The following is a 16,963-nucleotide window of genomic DNA, read 5'->3' on the forward strand; positions in this document are numbered from 1 at the left end:
TGCAGTGTGTACCAATTACAAGATGCAATGTTGTAACTTTCAAAGTCTCTTTTCACATTTCAAATGGTACATGGGACAGCATTACCTCCAAACCCCCTTCCTCGCCAAGTTACACACCAGCCTGATTTACAACAATTTCATGTGTTTCTTCAGTGTGGATGGATCAAAGTCCTGGAACTGCTTACATTACAGCAGTACAGGGGTACCTGGACCAAATGGACTGCAACAGTTCAAAAAGGCAACTCAGTATTATCTTCTCAAAAGACAGTCAATGTTGATAAACTAATGATGCTTATCTCCTATGAATAAAAGAAACAATCCATGCCCAGTGTGAAGAAATCCTTTGGGAAGTCTGATTGTACTCTTGCATGTTAGAGAGGTATGGAATTAAACAGAAACAACAAGTTGGAGAACATTCTGATCTTCTTCCACTTTGAGGAGGAGAGTGGATAAGTTGAACACTTGTCACTGGACATGACATTATTTTATTGTTGCACCATGATTGCAGAAGAAAATGCGAAAATAACCCATTACTTCTAGGTATGACATAAACTGTAATTGTTAACCATAACCTTGCAGATTGGCAGATTCCCCATCTCCAATTGATGGGGTAAGAAGGATATTTATTAATTTCCCCAAAGCGATGTGTCTAGCAATTGAAGTTTAGAGCCACAATCACCCTCTGAGATAGTTTTAAAAAAATCTGGTATCTGAGCTAGGTTAGGCTGGTGTACAATAAGGCACTGTTGATTGACCAGGTCAGCCGGTCACCACTGGCTGGGATTCCTTCCACTTTGTTGCAGAAATCCTGTAAGCCAAAGGCAAAGTGAACTTTAGATGAGGTAAAGCATTGGTAAGTTTGCCAGCACCTGTGGTGATTCATTATATTCACATCCTTGACAGTCATTGAGTCTGTATCTTTTACTGACCTGTACATGGGTGAGTGTGTTGCCCATCTACCTCACATCGGATGAACAGCAGATTCATCAGCAATTCTATCTTTAATAACTGATGGAATTTAAAGTTGTACTCAGAGTTAGGCTATTGTGCTTATGATGGAGCAAGATTTCCTTGATTTAATAACTTAATTTTTAAATTAAGGCCGCCTATGTAGAATATCTGAATGGACCCGGCCTGTTTAACACAATGTTCTCGGAAGATCCTGAAGCACCAAAGCTTTTAATGTTACCTGGAGCGACAGAACTTGTGGACATATATCCCTTTCCAAAGGTCACTTATGCCTTAAAGATATTAATCTCCAACCTCAGATTTGTTCCATTTTAATTTAAAATTTATACCCGTGACTGATGAATTCAGATTTACAAAGTCACACACTAGAACATTTGTGCGTAGGTCAGTAGCAAAGTTCAAAGCCCCAAACCGATGCCAAGAACTTCCCTTGAGCCCAATCCTATCCACATCCCACATCCAACATCCACATCCATAAGATGTGACTGAACCTTCTTGACAGGAGTGTTAATAGTAATCATAGTACTAGCATTTGGCTCTGTGTTTTGTTGTTTTAATCAACCTGTTTGGAAATGCCTTGACACACCTCTGGGCACAGGTGGACCTTCAACTGGACCTTCTGTTTAGAGGCAAAAGCACTACCACTGTACCACAAGAGCCCTTCCTGTGTGTTTTCTTTTGAGAAACCACCACGAAATCAACCAATCACCTAATTAACAAACAACACAGGGGACAATGTGACAATAACAAATATCAAAAAGGTGGGGCAATCAAGGGAGGCAATTTAATTAAAATAGTATTGGAGGGGGAGGTCCCTGTATTTCCCATCTCTCTAAAAGCCTTGAGGGTAGTAGTGGACACCAGATGCTTCCTCTGAGAGACACTCAGGCATGGAAGTAGGCACAGCAGAGAGACAGGCAATCGGGAATTAAGATACTCTTCCACGGACCACTGCCTTGACCTGTGAATAACTATTTTAGCCAGGCCATGAGGAGGTCCTCTGACCTGCCTAGTTGCCTCCATATTGCCCTGCGTTTTATACTTGCCTGATTCATATGACTGGGCTGTTGATTTGATTAATTAGCTGGCCCAGTGTGGCAGTCTCCACTGGAAATTTGTCTAATATTTGAAAGACATGAACTGAGACAAGATTAATCCTTCAATCAATGCCTGAAAAGTTGGTTACCTAGCTGTTTACACTGTTTGAGAGAACCAGTCAAGTAGGCTGGGTGTGTTGAAATGAATTGCAGGTTGCTAATTGGCCTGTTTGTTCGTCACATGGACAGACCTATTTTTGACTATGAGTCCATGCAGTGAGACTTGGCCCAGAGCTTCTGGCTCAGAAGCAAGCATATTGCTCACTGTGTCACAAGATTTCCTTAAGGCTTTCTTTACTCTTTGTGAGCATACAATAATCAAAGGAAGAAATTAACTAATTGAACAGCCCCTTAAACAGACATAGTAACAAAAAGCTAGATATCCCCTTATACACTTTAAAGTAAATAATAAACAAATAAGCTAATTAACAGCCCTTCCAAGGGCATCATGTTGGTAATCAAAACTTTAAAGCAAACCTGTCAAAATAAAGTAACATTCCTCAGACTGATAATGCGGCAGACCCTGCAATGCCCACCATTCATGGAAAGCCTCGAGGACATTACATGCTCCCTCATAAAGTACATCCAGGTGCTGATGTAATCACAGAATGGACAGGCACCTTGGTAGAATGAACCTCTTAACTGCTCAGTGTTTCGACCTGTTAATAGCCATCTTGGCCATGCCTAGGAGCAGGCGAACTAAGAGCTCCTCAGGATTGCTGCCCTCCTTGACATTGGTTGTCCAAAGGTTTTCTAGAAGCATGGGCTGAAAGTGTGAACAGATTTGGGGAGTAGCCCTGTCAAACAGTGATACAGGAATGGCTTTCTTGATACTCTTTTGAGAAACCAATCATCTAATGAACCAAATTAGCTAGTAGATAGCCCCTTAAATGGGAACTGTAACCAAAACAAGAATTTAAATAAAACTTAACCAATTGAACTAAAATTTGAGATGGGGGAAGATGACGCACTCAATTCATTCTTTATACTCCTTTGAGTTCATGATCCCAAATTAAGTAAGTGAAACCATTTTAAAGGGCCATTGCAACTATAACAAGACTGAAGGAAACTTCAGAACTAAAACAAAATAATGTTTCCAGGACTGATGATACACTCCTGGGATACTTGAGCACAGATATAATCATATAGGGAAGTAAGACATTCAAACCTAATCGCTTCCTTTACAGTCTGTTCATTGCCCATGCCTAGGAGAAGTCTAACAAGAAGGTCCTCTGACTTGTCTGCTCCTCTCTGCAACAGAGTGCAAAAGACCAGGGCCCAAGTTACAAATAAAACTTCAGGGTAGGCCTGCTCATATAGTGAAATAGGAAAGTCTTTCTTGTACTCTTTTGAGCAAACAAAACTGAATAAACCAAATTAGCTGGTTTACAGGCCCTTTAAAGGGCAACTGCGACAAAGCAAATAGAGTAATAGAATCAAACATCATGGAAACAGACCCTTCAGTCCAACCAGTCCACACTCACCATGTTCCCAAACTAAACTAGTCCAACCTGCCTGTGCTTAGCCCATATCCCTCCAAACCTTTCCGATTCATGAACTTATCCAAATGTCTTTTAAACGTACCTGTAACTGCATCCACCACTTCCTCTGCCAGTTCATTCCACACATGAACCACACTGTCTGTCTAAAAGAAAAAGTTGCCCCATGTCCTTTATTAAATCTTTCTCCTGTTACCTTGGAAATACGCCCTCTAGTTTCAGACTGCCCCACCCTAGGGAAAAGATCCTTGTCATTCACCTTATCGATGCCCCTCATGATTTTATAAACTTCAAATAGGTCACTCCTCACCTTCCTAAGCCCCAGTGGAGAAAAGTCCCTGAAGGAAACTTTTAAACTTAAACCTTGGTTTTGGGGCACCTACTCTCACTTTTAATCTATTTTTCTGATCAACTTGTTCAAAGATGTTACTACACACTTTTATAGCAGATGACACTTGAACCTGGGTCTCTTGGTCTAGAGGTAGGGATACTACCACTGCACAAGATGAGCCCCTTGAATCTTTCTTTATATATGCTCAAGGCATCTAATCAATCAATGGCCTTTACCTGTGTATCTTTAACCTGATAATAAATTGACAGACCCTGCGCAACAGAACCTGTTCTATGGATTGCTGTAAAATGTGGTAGGGGTAAAAATGAAAAGGAAAGTTTTTATGGCAGTCATATTTTTGAGAATAAAATATTTTATAATCTTTCAACGTATAAACACAATAGCATCCTTGACAATATACCACATTCAAGGCTGAGTTCACCAGCATTTGCCAGAAGCTCTTTACCCATGGGCTCAAAGGGCATGAAAAACGTCAGAATGAACTGGAACATTTTATGGAATGCGTCCGTGAAGCGATTGAAGAAAATCAGCAAAAAGGAGTAAAAGTTATCAAAGAATTTGAAGAGAAGAATAAAGAGGTAAGAACAAATTATAAAGAAAAAAGCAGAAAATTCCAAACCTATAGAGTCAGTATCTGTAAATAGAAGATAAATATTATTGGTGTTTTGAAAGTGGAATTGATGTGTTAAAGTCTATTTTAAGCATATGACTGGAACAGAGGGATATAAAGTAAATGAGAGAGGTAAAGTATCATGGCTGTCATTGTAAATGAGACCAAAGTTTCCACTTATAGGCCGCCGAGTGAGCTTTCACAAATTTTATTTTCAACCAGTTATCAAGTATTTGATTTATACAATTAGTTCTCTGAAACTGGGTAAAGGCAGCAGACAGCATGATGCAGACCTCTACTCACCAGGAAGATTTGAAGTTTCACCCAGCCTCTGGCCTATGCTGAATTTGCAGAACTCAACTAGGGCACTACTTGGGGCCTTAAATTAGTCTCAATACCAATTCCAATGGGGATCATTAGATAACAATCAGGAGTCCTGATTGATTTACTGTATCCAACTGCTAAACTACTGAGGCTAGCTGTAGTAATTAGACTACTGTCTAAGCTGAGGTCACTTAGAGATTAGAAACAAAACCCGCCAACTTGCTAGTTGCTGTATATTTTTAAACTGGGCAGAGCTGTTCCCTGAAGGCCAATAGAGGCAATAAATTAAAATGGTTTTCTGTTTAACCTACTTTTAGAGCTTTAGCATCATAGAGCTGTACAGCATGGAAATAGACACTTTGTTTCAACTTGTCCATGCCAACCAGATATTCTAAATGAATCTAGTCCATTTGCCAGCATTTGGCTTATATCCCTCTAAACCCTTCCCATTCATATGCTCATCCGGATGCCTTTTAAATGCTATAATTGTACCAGCCTCGACCACTTCCTCTGGCAGCTCATTCTGTACACGCACCGCCCTTTGCATGAAAAAGATGCCCCTTGGTCTCTTTTAAATTTTTCCCTTCTCTTAAACCTTAAACCTATATCCTCTAGTTTTGGACTCCTGGGGAAAATACCTTAGCTTTTCACCATATCCATGCCTCTCATGATTTTATAAACTTCTACAAGGTCACCCTTCAGCCTCCGACTTTGCAGGAAAAATAGCCCCAGCCTATTCAGCCTTTCCCTATATCTCAAACTCTCCAACCCTGGCAACATCGTTGTAAATCTTTCCTGAACCCTTTCAAGTTTCACAACATCCTTCATATAGCGGGGAGACAGGCATTGAACGCATTTTTCTAAAAGTGGCCTAACCAGTGTCTTGTACAGCCACAACATGACGTCTCAACTCCTATAGTCAATGCACTGACCAATAAAGGCAAGTTTACCAAATGCCGCCTTCACTATCCTGTCTACCTGTGACTTCACTTTCAAAGAACTATGAACCTGCACTCCCAAGTCTCTTTGTTTAGTAATATTCCCCCAGATCAAAGATTGAGGGAAGACATTTTGCAGGCCTTAAGAATATTGAACAGCATAAGTACATTTAAATAAACCAGCTTTCTAATTTGGATGACGAATGGACTTAGAGCTTTGGCTATGTCTTAATTGTACCATATCCATGCATTACATGAGGAAGGCAATCTCGTGAATGAATTTAAAAAATACACATCTTACCATTCTGAAAAAATTTCTTATCAGTTAATGAATCCGTTTTTTTAAATCAAGATCACCTATATTCAGAGGAAGCCTAGAATCAAGCCACACAAAAGAAGCCCATTAAGCATATTATGATTGTGCTGGCTTTTTTAATCATCATCATATACTTTAAATTGATATTTGTATCTAGCGACAGGGTTACACAAATGATATCCTACCTTCATAGTTCTTTGTTGTAACAGTTGTAGATATTTTCTAATCAGTCTTTTCAGAGATGGTAGCACAAACCTTTGGAGCAAGGAGAACTTGGAACCCAGGTCTCTTAGCTCAGAGGTGGGGACACTACCACTGGAGCCCTTTTGCTGGCTTTTAAAAAAAAATTTAACCTTTTTTTTAACCTATGTGTTCAGAGATGTTATTACATGCCTCTGGAGCAGGTGGGGCTTGATCTCAGGCCTCCTAGCACAGGAGTGGGTCAGGACACTACCACTGTGCCACAAGAGGACCCTTGTGCTGGCATTTTTTTTTAAACAGTGACACAGTATATACTTTCTGTGTATATACTTTACTGTTCATTTTTTCCACCACCAGGAAAACACCCATTTGGCAAATTCAACATTAACAAGCAAAACTTGTTAAGGACTATGCTGTCATTAAAATGTGGCGGGGGGAGCGGGTGGTTAAGGAGAGAAGGATGAGACTAAATCAAAATGGAGTTGGAGAGTGAAATAAAGCACTCCATCCCCTGTGGTGCCCACCTCTCTCTAAAGGTTTTGAGACCATTGGTGGACACTGCGTGCTCCCTCTCCAATGACACCCAGACTATCCAATCCTCTATTTATACAATGAAACATATAGCAAGCTCTTATTTTGTGTAGTAAACTTTATGTACTATCTTATTAAATGTCTTCTAGAAATCTAATTGTAGCACATCCAGGAGTTCCCTTTATCCATGTTGTGTGTCATTTCCTTTAAAGAAGCCCAATAAAGTAGTCAAACATGATTTCCTTTCCACAAAACCATGTTCACTCTCCCTGATTGCATTGAGACTTCCTAATTGCCCTGCTACATTTTCTTTAATAATAGATTATAGATTATAGAATCCCTACAGTGTGTAAACAGGCCCTTCAGCCCAGCAAGTCCACACCTATATATTCTAATATTTTCTCTGTAGTAGTAAAGCAGTCTCCTTATCTTGAATATTTGTCATTTTCTAATCCAATTGGATCCTTCCAGAAATAATTGATTTTTTTTTGGGAAACTTAAAAACTATACCTCTATTGTTTCTAACAGACTTCTTCTATGATGCCCATCAATATCTAGTGCCATTTTCTCTTAGTAACATTTCCCTGGTCATTGTAACTATTTTAACTTCCTTCTTCCTCAACAACGCCTGGTTCACAATTATTTCAGATGTTATTTGGATCTTCTACAGTGAGTGTAGGCACAAAGTATCTGTTCAAATCATCCACCATTTCCTCATAGTAAGGGATGGGATCAGAACATTAGTTGCGAAGCATGTCATATTGAAAGAACAAAATAGATTCTGTTTGGTGGAACTAAGAGGGAGCAAGCATGATAGGAGTTGGTTTTAGGGGACCAAACAATATGAGCAGGCTCTGTGGCACTGTGGTAGTATCCCTACCTCTGAGCTATGAGACCTGGGTTCAAGTCTCACCTCCTCTTGAGGTGTGTAATAATATCCCTGAACAAGTTGATTTTAAAAAATTTTTAGGGAAGGCTGGTTTGTGTGATGCAGTGTGATGTTAACAACGTACGTTCAATTCCTGCACCAGTTGAGGTTACCATGAGGCTCTCACCTTCTCAATCTTGCTCCTCACCTGAGGTGTGATGGCCCTCAAGTTAAACTCACCACTAGTCTTCTCTGTGTAATGAGTGAGCAGTCTTGTGGTCTGGTAGAACTTTACCTTTTTGCTTCCCAAACAATAGTGGTAGTGTGGTGCATGGACATTACAGAAGCTGTGGCATGGATGACAAAGAAACTATGGGTGACTCTAATCTGCATGCAGACTGGGTAAACTAATGAGCACTAATGCTATTAAGTATGAGTTTTTATGTGACCTAGAGCTGGTTTTCTAGAGCAGTATGATGAAGAGCTGAACAAAGAACAGGCTATTTTAGATCCTTCAAGGCACAAAATCCAAAAAAAAGTCAGTAAATTGTGGGTACAAAAAGGAATTGAGGATTATATGAAATTTGAAAGTGTATGAAGTTGCTTTAAATAGCAAAAACCTAGGAATAGGAGAATTTTATAAACAGGAAGACCAAGAAACTGATCAGAAAAGGGAGCATGTAATATAGATGTAAACTGGCAGAAAATATAAAAACAGATTGTAAAAGCTTCTCTTAGCATGTAAAGAGGGAAATATTTCACTAAAACAAATATGGGTATATTGTAGGCAGAGTCAGAAAAATTCATAATGAGGAATAGAGAAATTACAGAAAAGCTAAATGATTATTTTATGTCTGTCTTTATTGAGGGAGTTGCAAGAAATTTCCTGGAATTAGGGATTCAAGAGACCAGGGAGAATGAGGAATTGAAAAAAATTAGAAAGAAGGTTTGTCAGAGAAATTAGTGGAATTGAAAGTTGCTCACTATCTGGGACCTGATATTCCACATCAGAGTGTCGAAAGGGATAGCTATGGACATATTGGATATACTGATGATCATCTTCTGGAATTCTATAGATATGGTATGGTTTCTGCAGACTGGAAAGTAGTATCTGTCACCCTACTAATTAAGAAGAGAGGGAGGGATAAATAGTGAACCAATCACCTGTCAGTCTTACATCAGAATTCGGGAGAATGCTACAATCTATTCTGAAAGATGTGACTAGTAGATGCTCAGATAATAATGTTTTGATCGGGCACAATCAACATGCACTTCAGATTAGAAATTGTTTTTAACAAACCCGTTGTTAAAGTGCCCGACAGGAGATTAATCATGTTCAAAAGGTAATGTGATAGCATGGATTAAGGATTGGCCAACAGGCAGAAGACAGTGATAATAAATGGGTTATTCTCACATTGGCAGACTGTGAGTAGTAGGGTACTTTAAGGAACACCACGTGCTTCCTGATTTTCACTATGTATCATGATTTAGATCCAGGGAGTAAATGCATTATTTACAAGTTCGTAGGTGACACAAAGCTGGGATTTGGACAGGCTTAGTGAGTGGGTGAGAACATGGCAGGTGGAATATAATATAAAAGAAGTGAGGTTGTCTGTTTTGGTAGGAGGAACAAATGTGCAGAGTATTTCTTAAATGACTGAGATTCGAAAGTATAGACGTACAAAGAGACCTAGATGTCCTCATCACTAAATCACTCAAGTCTAACGTGCAGGTAAAGCAGGCAATTAGAAAGACCAACATATGTTTGGTTTTTCTATTGCAAGAGAATTTGAGTACAAGAGTAGCAAAGTATTGCTTCAGTTGTAGAGAAGTTTGGTTAGGCAACACCTGGAGTACTGTGTGCAGCTTTGACTCCTTACCTTAGGAAAGATATTTTCAAAGAAGAATGTAACAATGGTTCACCAGACATGTTCCCAGAATGGCAGAACTGTCTGAAGATTGGGAAGCTGGGCTTGTATTCTCTTCAGTTTCAAAGAATGAGAGGTGATTTTAACTGAAACCTACAAAATACTTAAAGGGATAGACGGAGCAAGATGTTTCCTCTGGTTGGGGAGTGTAGAATCAGGACACAATTTCAAAATAAGGGGAGGCCACTTTGGACTGAGATGAGGAGACATTCTGTGAATCTATGGAATTCTATACTCCGGGGGGCTGGGGAAGCTCAGACATTGAGATTTTTTTAAAAATGACATATTTCTAATATCAATGTCAGAGAGACATTGACTGAAAATTATCCAGGTCTGTCAGCTTGACACTAGTAGTGGGTAAACTGATGGAGGCCATAGTACAAGATAAAGTAAATATGCACTTAGAGCAAAATAAGTTAATACTAAATAGTCAACATGGCTTTATCAAGGGCAGGCCATGTCTGACAAATGTAATTCTTTGACAAGGTTACATAGGTTATGGATGTTGTATGTTTGAACTTTCAGAAAACATTTGACACAATGCCATGTGGCGGGTTGGTTAGCAAATTAGAAATGCATGGGATTGTTAGGTCCTTGGCAAGCATGGATTAGAAATTGGCTAAAAGAAAGGAAGCAGAGGGGAAGTATAGATGGGCCTTTCTCAGATTGGAGACAAGTTGAAAGTGGTGTTCCCCAGGGATTTGTGTTGGGGCCATTGTTTTTTCTGATTTTATATAAACTATTCCAAGATGGGTGTTGAGGGCAAAATCTCCAAATTTGGAGATGATACTGAGCTAGAGAAGATAATGAATTGGGAGCAAGGTGCTAAGCAACTTCAGAGGGATCATTCACAAGTTGGCCAAATGGGCAGACACCTGACAGATGATTTCAATGCAGAGAGATTGAAATGATGCATTTTGGTAGAAGAAACATGGACAGACAATACAGGCTTAATGGTAACTTTGAAGGGAGTACAGGAACAGAGGGACCTCGTGTTTCATGAGCAAGATTCTCTGAAGGTGACCAGGCAAGTTGAAACAATTGTTTAGAATGCTTGAAAGATCCTTGGGTTTATAAATAGAGGCAGTACAAAAACATGGAAGTGATGCTACATCTCTACAAATAATTGGTCAGACCACATTTGGAGTATTATGTTAAGTCTGGACACCTTATTTAAGGAAGGATGTTAAAGCCTTGGAGAGAGTTCAAAAGATATTTACTAGAATGATATGAGGAATGAGGGATTTTAGATACAAGGAAAGATTAGAGAAATTGGCCTTATTTTCCCTACAGTATAGAAGATTAAAAGGTGACCTTATTGAGATGTTCAAAATTATGAATAATTTTGGCAGGGTAAAGAAGGATATTCTGTTTCCACTAATTGGTGTGTCATTAACTAGGGGGTCATAATTTCAAGATTGTCAGCAAGAGAGCTAGGAGTGAAATGAGGAGAAACTTCTTTACTTAGAAAGTTGTTAGAATTTGGAATGTACTGCCTGGGAGAGAAGTGGAGGCAGATTCCATGGAAGGTTTCAGAAGAGAACTGGATATATATTTGAAAGTGATGAAGTTAGAGGATTACGGAGATAGGGCTGGAGAATGGGCCTAGTTGGTTAGGTCTTTGGGGAGCCAGTACAGACATGATGGGTCAAATAGCCTCCTCATGTACTGTAAAATTCTATGTCCTGTACACACTAAAGACAAACCCAACCTAGCCAATTACCACATCATTAATCCACTGTTAGTCATCGGTAGGGTGAGAAAAGGTGTCATCTGTAGTGCTATCAAGTAGCAGTTACTCAGCAATAGCCTGCTTGCAGATGTCCAGTTTGGATTCCACCACGGCCACTCGGCTATTTACTTCATTCCAGCCTTGGTCCAAACATGGACAAAAGATTTGAATTTCAGAGATGAGGTGAGAATGATTGCCCCTGATATTAAGGCTGCATTTGACAAGTATAGCATCAAGAAGTTCCATCAAAACTAAATCAATGAAAATCAGGGAAAGCTGTCAACTGGTTGGAGTCGTGCCTGGCACAAAGGTGGTTTTGGTGGTTGGAGGTCAATGATTTCAACTTAAGGACATCTCTGCAGGAGTTCCTCAGGTAGTGTCCTTGGTCTGACGGTCTTCTTCTGCTTCATCAATGATCTTCTCTCCAACATACGGTCAGAAGTGGGGATGTTTGCTAATGACTGCATAATTTTCAGCACCACTCATGACTCCTCAGATACTGATGCAGTCTTAAGTCTGCAGCAATATCCAGGCTTGGGCTGACAAGTGGTAAGTAACATTCACACCACACAAGTTGTTGCATTGACCATCTCCAACAAAAGAGAATCTAACCATTGCTTCATGACAATCAATGGTATCATCAACACTTAATTCTCCTGAATCAACATCCTGTGGTTCCGTTTACCAAAAACTGAACTGGACTCGTAAAGTAAGTAATAAACAAAAACAAAGACCTGCTGAGTTTCTCCAGTGCAGGCAGCATCTGAGGAGAGAAAAGCAATTAACATTTAGAGTCCAGTGACCCTTTTAGGAGAAGGGTGGGGGGGATCAGGAACTGGGAGGAGAGGGATCAACATCAGGACCCTGAAAAGAACTGGAGGAGTTGGGGAGGGTGGGCTTAGAGAAAGCAGGAGAGAAGAATGGTTGTAGGCGGAGGAGGAGAGCAGAGCATGGATGAAGCCCCTTCAATTTTTCACAGCCATCCAGTTTCCTTCTAGCCCCTTCTGTGATTATCCCTTGCCTCTCTGATTTTCCATCTTCCCTGCTACCTCCCAGGAGGCCTTTTCTATGGCTGAATTCTGTTTCAATGTTGCGCCTGTTTTGTGCACATGCATAGTGTGCAATTTGTACATGACAAAATAGCAAAGATTGTCTAGAACTGTGCATATGTGTTTCCAAATGAGCACTGTGATGATTTTGTGGCTTTAAGAGGTTATTTTATCCTTTTTTTCTGAAGGCTGTAAGGCAGAGATAGTGAGCAGTCTACCATAACCACTAGAGTAAACAGCTTGTGAGGTCTTGGGTTATTTTTAAAGTTGGAACAATACAAGTAGCCTGGATGGGTGTAGCCACCTCTCTCAGACCAGTATTTCTAGGTTTTTTTCTAGTTTTTAGATTTAAGTTTAAGCAGTTGCTGTTCTGGGCTTAAAGAAGTGAAAGCTATTCTTCCTTCTCTTGATTATAGCCAAAAGCTTGAGTTTCTCTTTCTAGGCTGCGAGACTGCATGCGAGACAAAATCTGTTTCTCTGAATTTGCCTTTTTACCAAAGGATGTGATTATGGGATGTTACTATATTGGAACAGTTAATTAGTAATAATTAGTGTATCTATTCCTTTATTCTCCTTTATTCTTCATTCATTCATGGGATGAGGGCGTCGCTGGCTAGGCAGCATTTATTGCCCATTCCTAATTGCCCAGAGGACAGTTCAGAGTCAACCACATTGCTGTGGGTCTGGAGTCACATGTAGGCCAGACTAGGTAACGATGGCAGTTTCCTTCCCTAAAGGACATTAGTGAACCAGTTGTTTTTTTTCCAACAATCGACAATGGATTCACAGGCATCATTAGATTGTTAATTCCAGATATTTATAGAACCTATATTTATAGAACATTATCTGGGTCTCTGGATGAACAGTCCAGCAATAATACCACTAGGCTATCACCTCCCTATTATTCTGTTAAGATTTCCAATAGAGTCAAGTTATTCTAAATTCCTCTTTCTTTGGTTGTATTTTAACTATAGTGTTTAAATACATTGTTTTTTTAATGTTAAGTAGTTTGACCAGTGGCATTGCATCTGGAACACAGCACTTTATATTTGCCTTAAAAATAAGAAAAAGTTAGAGTCTAGGCTACCTTCATAAAATATCTTGAGGGGGTCTGATCTGGTCCAAAATCAGGAAGTAGTTGCATTTGTTCCACAATTTCAGTGTTAGCAAACACTGCCTATTTGTAATGTCCACCTTGTCACGTGACAGCTATCTGTCTCCCTCAGGTTCTTCACTGTCGTGTATATATCTGAGCTAATAGAAGGTGTGCATGAGTTGTTGAATGGTATTTCCTTGAAGCATGGTCTCCTCCTGCTCTATTTCCTGTATTGCACTTGAGGGAGATGCAAGACATGATTAAGAACTTAAAAAGGTTAAAAGGGTAAAATGTCACAACTTAGGAGCAAATTACTGCAGACGCTGGAATCTGTACTGAAAACAAAAAATGCTGGAGATCACAGCAGAATAGGCAGCATCCATGGAAAAGAAGCAAATGTGTGTTTTGAGTCCAGATTACTCTTTATCAGAGCTGACATGAAGTATGGAGGAGGGAGTATTTCTGCAATAGTAAGTGGGTAGGGGTTGGGGGGGATGTGGAGTGCAGGGGGAGAAAGGATATTGATAGAGCACATTAAATGATCAGAATGTGAGAATGGCGGAACAATGGTGTGTGTAATTGCCAAACTCGAAAGAACAGACCGTACCACTAGGATGGGAGAGGGGAGAGAGGTCAAGGTAACCAAGAATTAACAAGTAAAACTAAAAGAAAGGGAAGGAATGGGAGTGAGCTCACAATGTGAAGGTATTGAACTCCATATTAAATGCAGAAGGTTGTAAATTGCCTTGTCTGAAGATGAGATGTTGTTCCTCCAGTTTGCGCTGTGATCGGCTGGAGCACCGCAACATGCCAAGGACAGACATGTGGACACGTGAGCAGGTAGCTGTATTAAAATGATCGGCTATGGGAAGGTCAGGGTCGTGATTGTGCATGGACTGGAGATGTTCCGCAAAGCGGTCACCCAGTCGGCATTTGGTTTCTTCAATGTAGAGTGGGTGCAGTGAATACAGTACACAAGGTTGGAGGAGGTACAGGTGAAATGCTGCTTCACCTGGAAAGATTGTTTAGGCCCTTGGATGGTGAGCAGGGAGGAGGAGAAGGGGCAGGTGTTGCACCTTTTGCGTTTACATGGGAAGGGGGAGGGGTTGGTGGTCGAGGAATGGACTCAGGTGTCCTGGAGGGAGTGATCCTTGTGAAACACAGACAGGGAAGTGAAAGGAAGATGTGTTTGGTGGTGGCGTTATGCTGGAGTTGTCTGAAATGGCGGAGAATTATCTTTTTGAACGCAGAGGCTAGTGGGATGAAAAGTGAGGACAAATTGTCACTATTGTTCATGTTTCAACTGGTGAAGCAAGCAAGTCAAAGTCATTGATCATTATGAGCCAGAAAGAATCCTTCACATGGTTCCTATGGTTGCTGAAGCATTGAGAATTAGTGTAGAATTCTGCTCCTGTAGTCTGTGCCGAGGTCCTTCTTTAATTAAAAATCTTTTCATTTATGGATGTTGGCCATTTTCACGCTGAAATATGTGAATAATGAGGAAACAGAAACAATAGATACTAATGTCATGGCTGGGTTAAAGTATGTGGCAAAGATTGCTACACGCTCCAATAATTGAGTTCTTGATATGTTCCAACACCATCACCCTTCAAACCAGCTTTGAGCGGAAGAGTTCTATTAAAGTTCTACACCTATCTATCTTTTTTTATTGAAACAAACATCGACCTCAAGCTTATCCATATGGGAAGTGACATCAGATGTTATCAATTTAATTTAAAGCAGTAACTTCAATAAGTTCCTTGATATTAAGTACCTTTTGAAATGCAGTTGCTTGTAATTGCTGTAAAGTGCTTTGGGATCCCTTAAACGGGTGAAAGGTGGTGAAATAAACTCCAGTTTCCCTTTTTAATAAGGGATCCTACCATGTGAAAGTTGTTCTGTCATAAATATAACTACAAAATTGTTACCAAAGCAGTACAGTACTTAGATGAGAACTCAATTTCTATTTTTAAAACAGTGATGCGCATATATGTGATGTGCAATTAGTTTAATGATTTTTTTATCAATAGATGAGTTTTTATGCAGGTCCACTTTAATGATGCCCAAAGAATTTATTTTCTGTTCTGCCCATCTTTCTAATATCCAAAAGGTTGGGGTAAATTCTGTATTCAGTGTTTTGCATATCAAGCAGGCTGTTAAGGACTATCTCAGTCCACTTCTTGAAGCCAATAAATATTTTTGTGATCTCACCATTTTAAACAAATACAAAATCAACTGTACAAAGAATAGGATATTCATGATAATTCTTTGCTGCAAGTTAATTTCTAAGAGCGGTCTTGAATTGAGTCTCCTGTTTTGCTCAAAGCTTTGATAACTCTTAGAATGATTTGTTTTTTTTTTGCTTTTCCTTCTCCTTTGCAGTACATTTTTCTTTCCCTCCCTTTCCCACTATCATCCTTTCTCTTCATTCCACGTTATGTGTTTTTTCTTCAGCACCTACTTTTCTCTCACTTTTCATGTTTTCCAATCTTTCTTAGTTTCTGGTCCTTTATTTTTCACAGTCCTACTACCTCAATAGTGGTTGGAATTACTGTAAATAAGCGTGCATGTTCTAATACACAGAAATATTTTTCCTTCCTATAACTGGGATCGAGTCCATTTTATTTTACAGATTAAAGATTAAATGTATCATACTTGTGTTAGGGAAAGCATAGCCAGTATGTTCTGCACCAAAGAAAGCTGACTATTATTTTCTCTGTGCAGCAATTAAGTGAAATACAACATATGAATGATTCTCAACTTCTAGAGATAAGGATCAGAGAATTCAGAGTAGAGGTCGATCAGCTGTGGAGCAAACTGATGAACCTAGAAATGCAACTGGTTGACCAACTGGAGGTGAGAAACTAAACTTAGAAATAATAAAATTTTACAGCTTAGAATGAAGCCATTCATTCAATCTATTGTGTTTGTGTTGGCCAAAAATAGAGGTATCCAGCTTTGTCCCACATTCAGTCTTTTATTACATAGCTTTGTAGATCATGGCATATCAAATGTGCCTTTAAGTACTTTTTAAATGTGATAAAGGTTTCTGTCTTTATCATCCTTTCAGGCAGTAAGTTCCAAACTTCCATCATCCTCTGGATGAAAAAATGTTCTTGTTAACTCCCCTCTAATTCTTCTACAAGCTACTTGAAATCTATGCCCCCAAATTGTTATTGGAACAAACCACTGTGAAAATTTGGAAGAATGTGCATGATGGACAACAGAGGAATTCAAAGTTGAAAATACAGAAAACACTCAGACAGCACCTGAGGAGAGAGAAACTAAGTTAATAAAGTTTCAGAGATAGTAGGAACTGCAGATGCTGGAGAATCCGAGACAACAAGGTGCAGGGCTGGATGAACACAGCAGGCCAAGCAGCATCATAGGAGCAGAGAGGCTGACGTTTCGGGCCTAGACCCTTCATCAGAAAAGGGGGAGGGGAAGGGGGTT

General features: G+C 39.7%; 1 protein-coding gene across 4 annotated transcripts in view; it reads left to right on the forward strand.

The window, feature by feature from the left end:
- The window catches only part of drc3 (dynein regulatory complex subunit 3), a 46,413-nt gene that overhangs the window by 11,973 nt on the left and 17,477 nt on the right, over positions 1-16,963 (forward strand). For all 4 annotated transcript variants that reach the window (XM_048609250.1, XM_048609249.1, XM_048609251.1 and 1 more), the window contains exons 7-9: positions 1,102-1,214; positions 4,321-4,495; positions 16,235-16,366. In XM_048609250.1, coding sequence (XP_048465207.1) covers positions 1,102-1,214; positions 4,321-4,495; positions 16,235-16,366 — 420 coding nt within the window. The remainder of the gene's footprint in view (positions 1-1,101; positions 1,215-4,320; positions 4,496-16,234; positions 16,367-16,963) is intronic.

Source organism: Rhincodon typus, chromosome 21 (genome assembly GCF_021869965.1).
Source record: "Rhincodon typus isolate 14 chromosome 21, sRhiTyp1.1, whole genome shotgun sequence".
In the NCBI taxonomy this organism is placed as follows: domain Eukaryota; kingdom Metazoa; phylum Chordata; class Chondrichthyes; order Orectolobiformes; family Rhincodontidae; genus Rhincodon; species Rhincodon typus.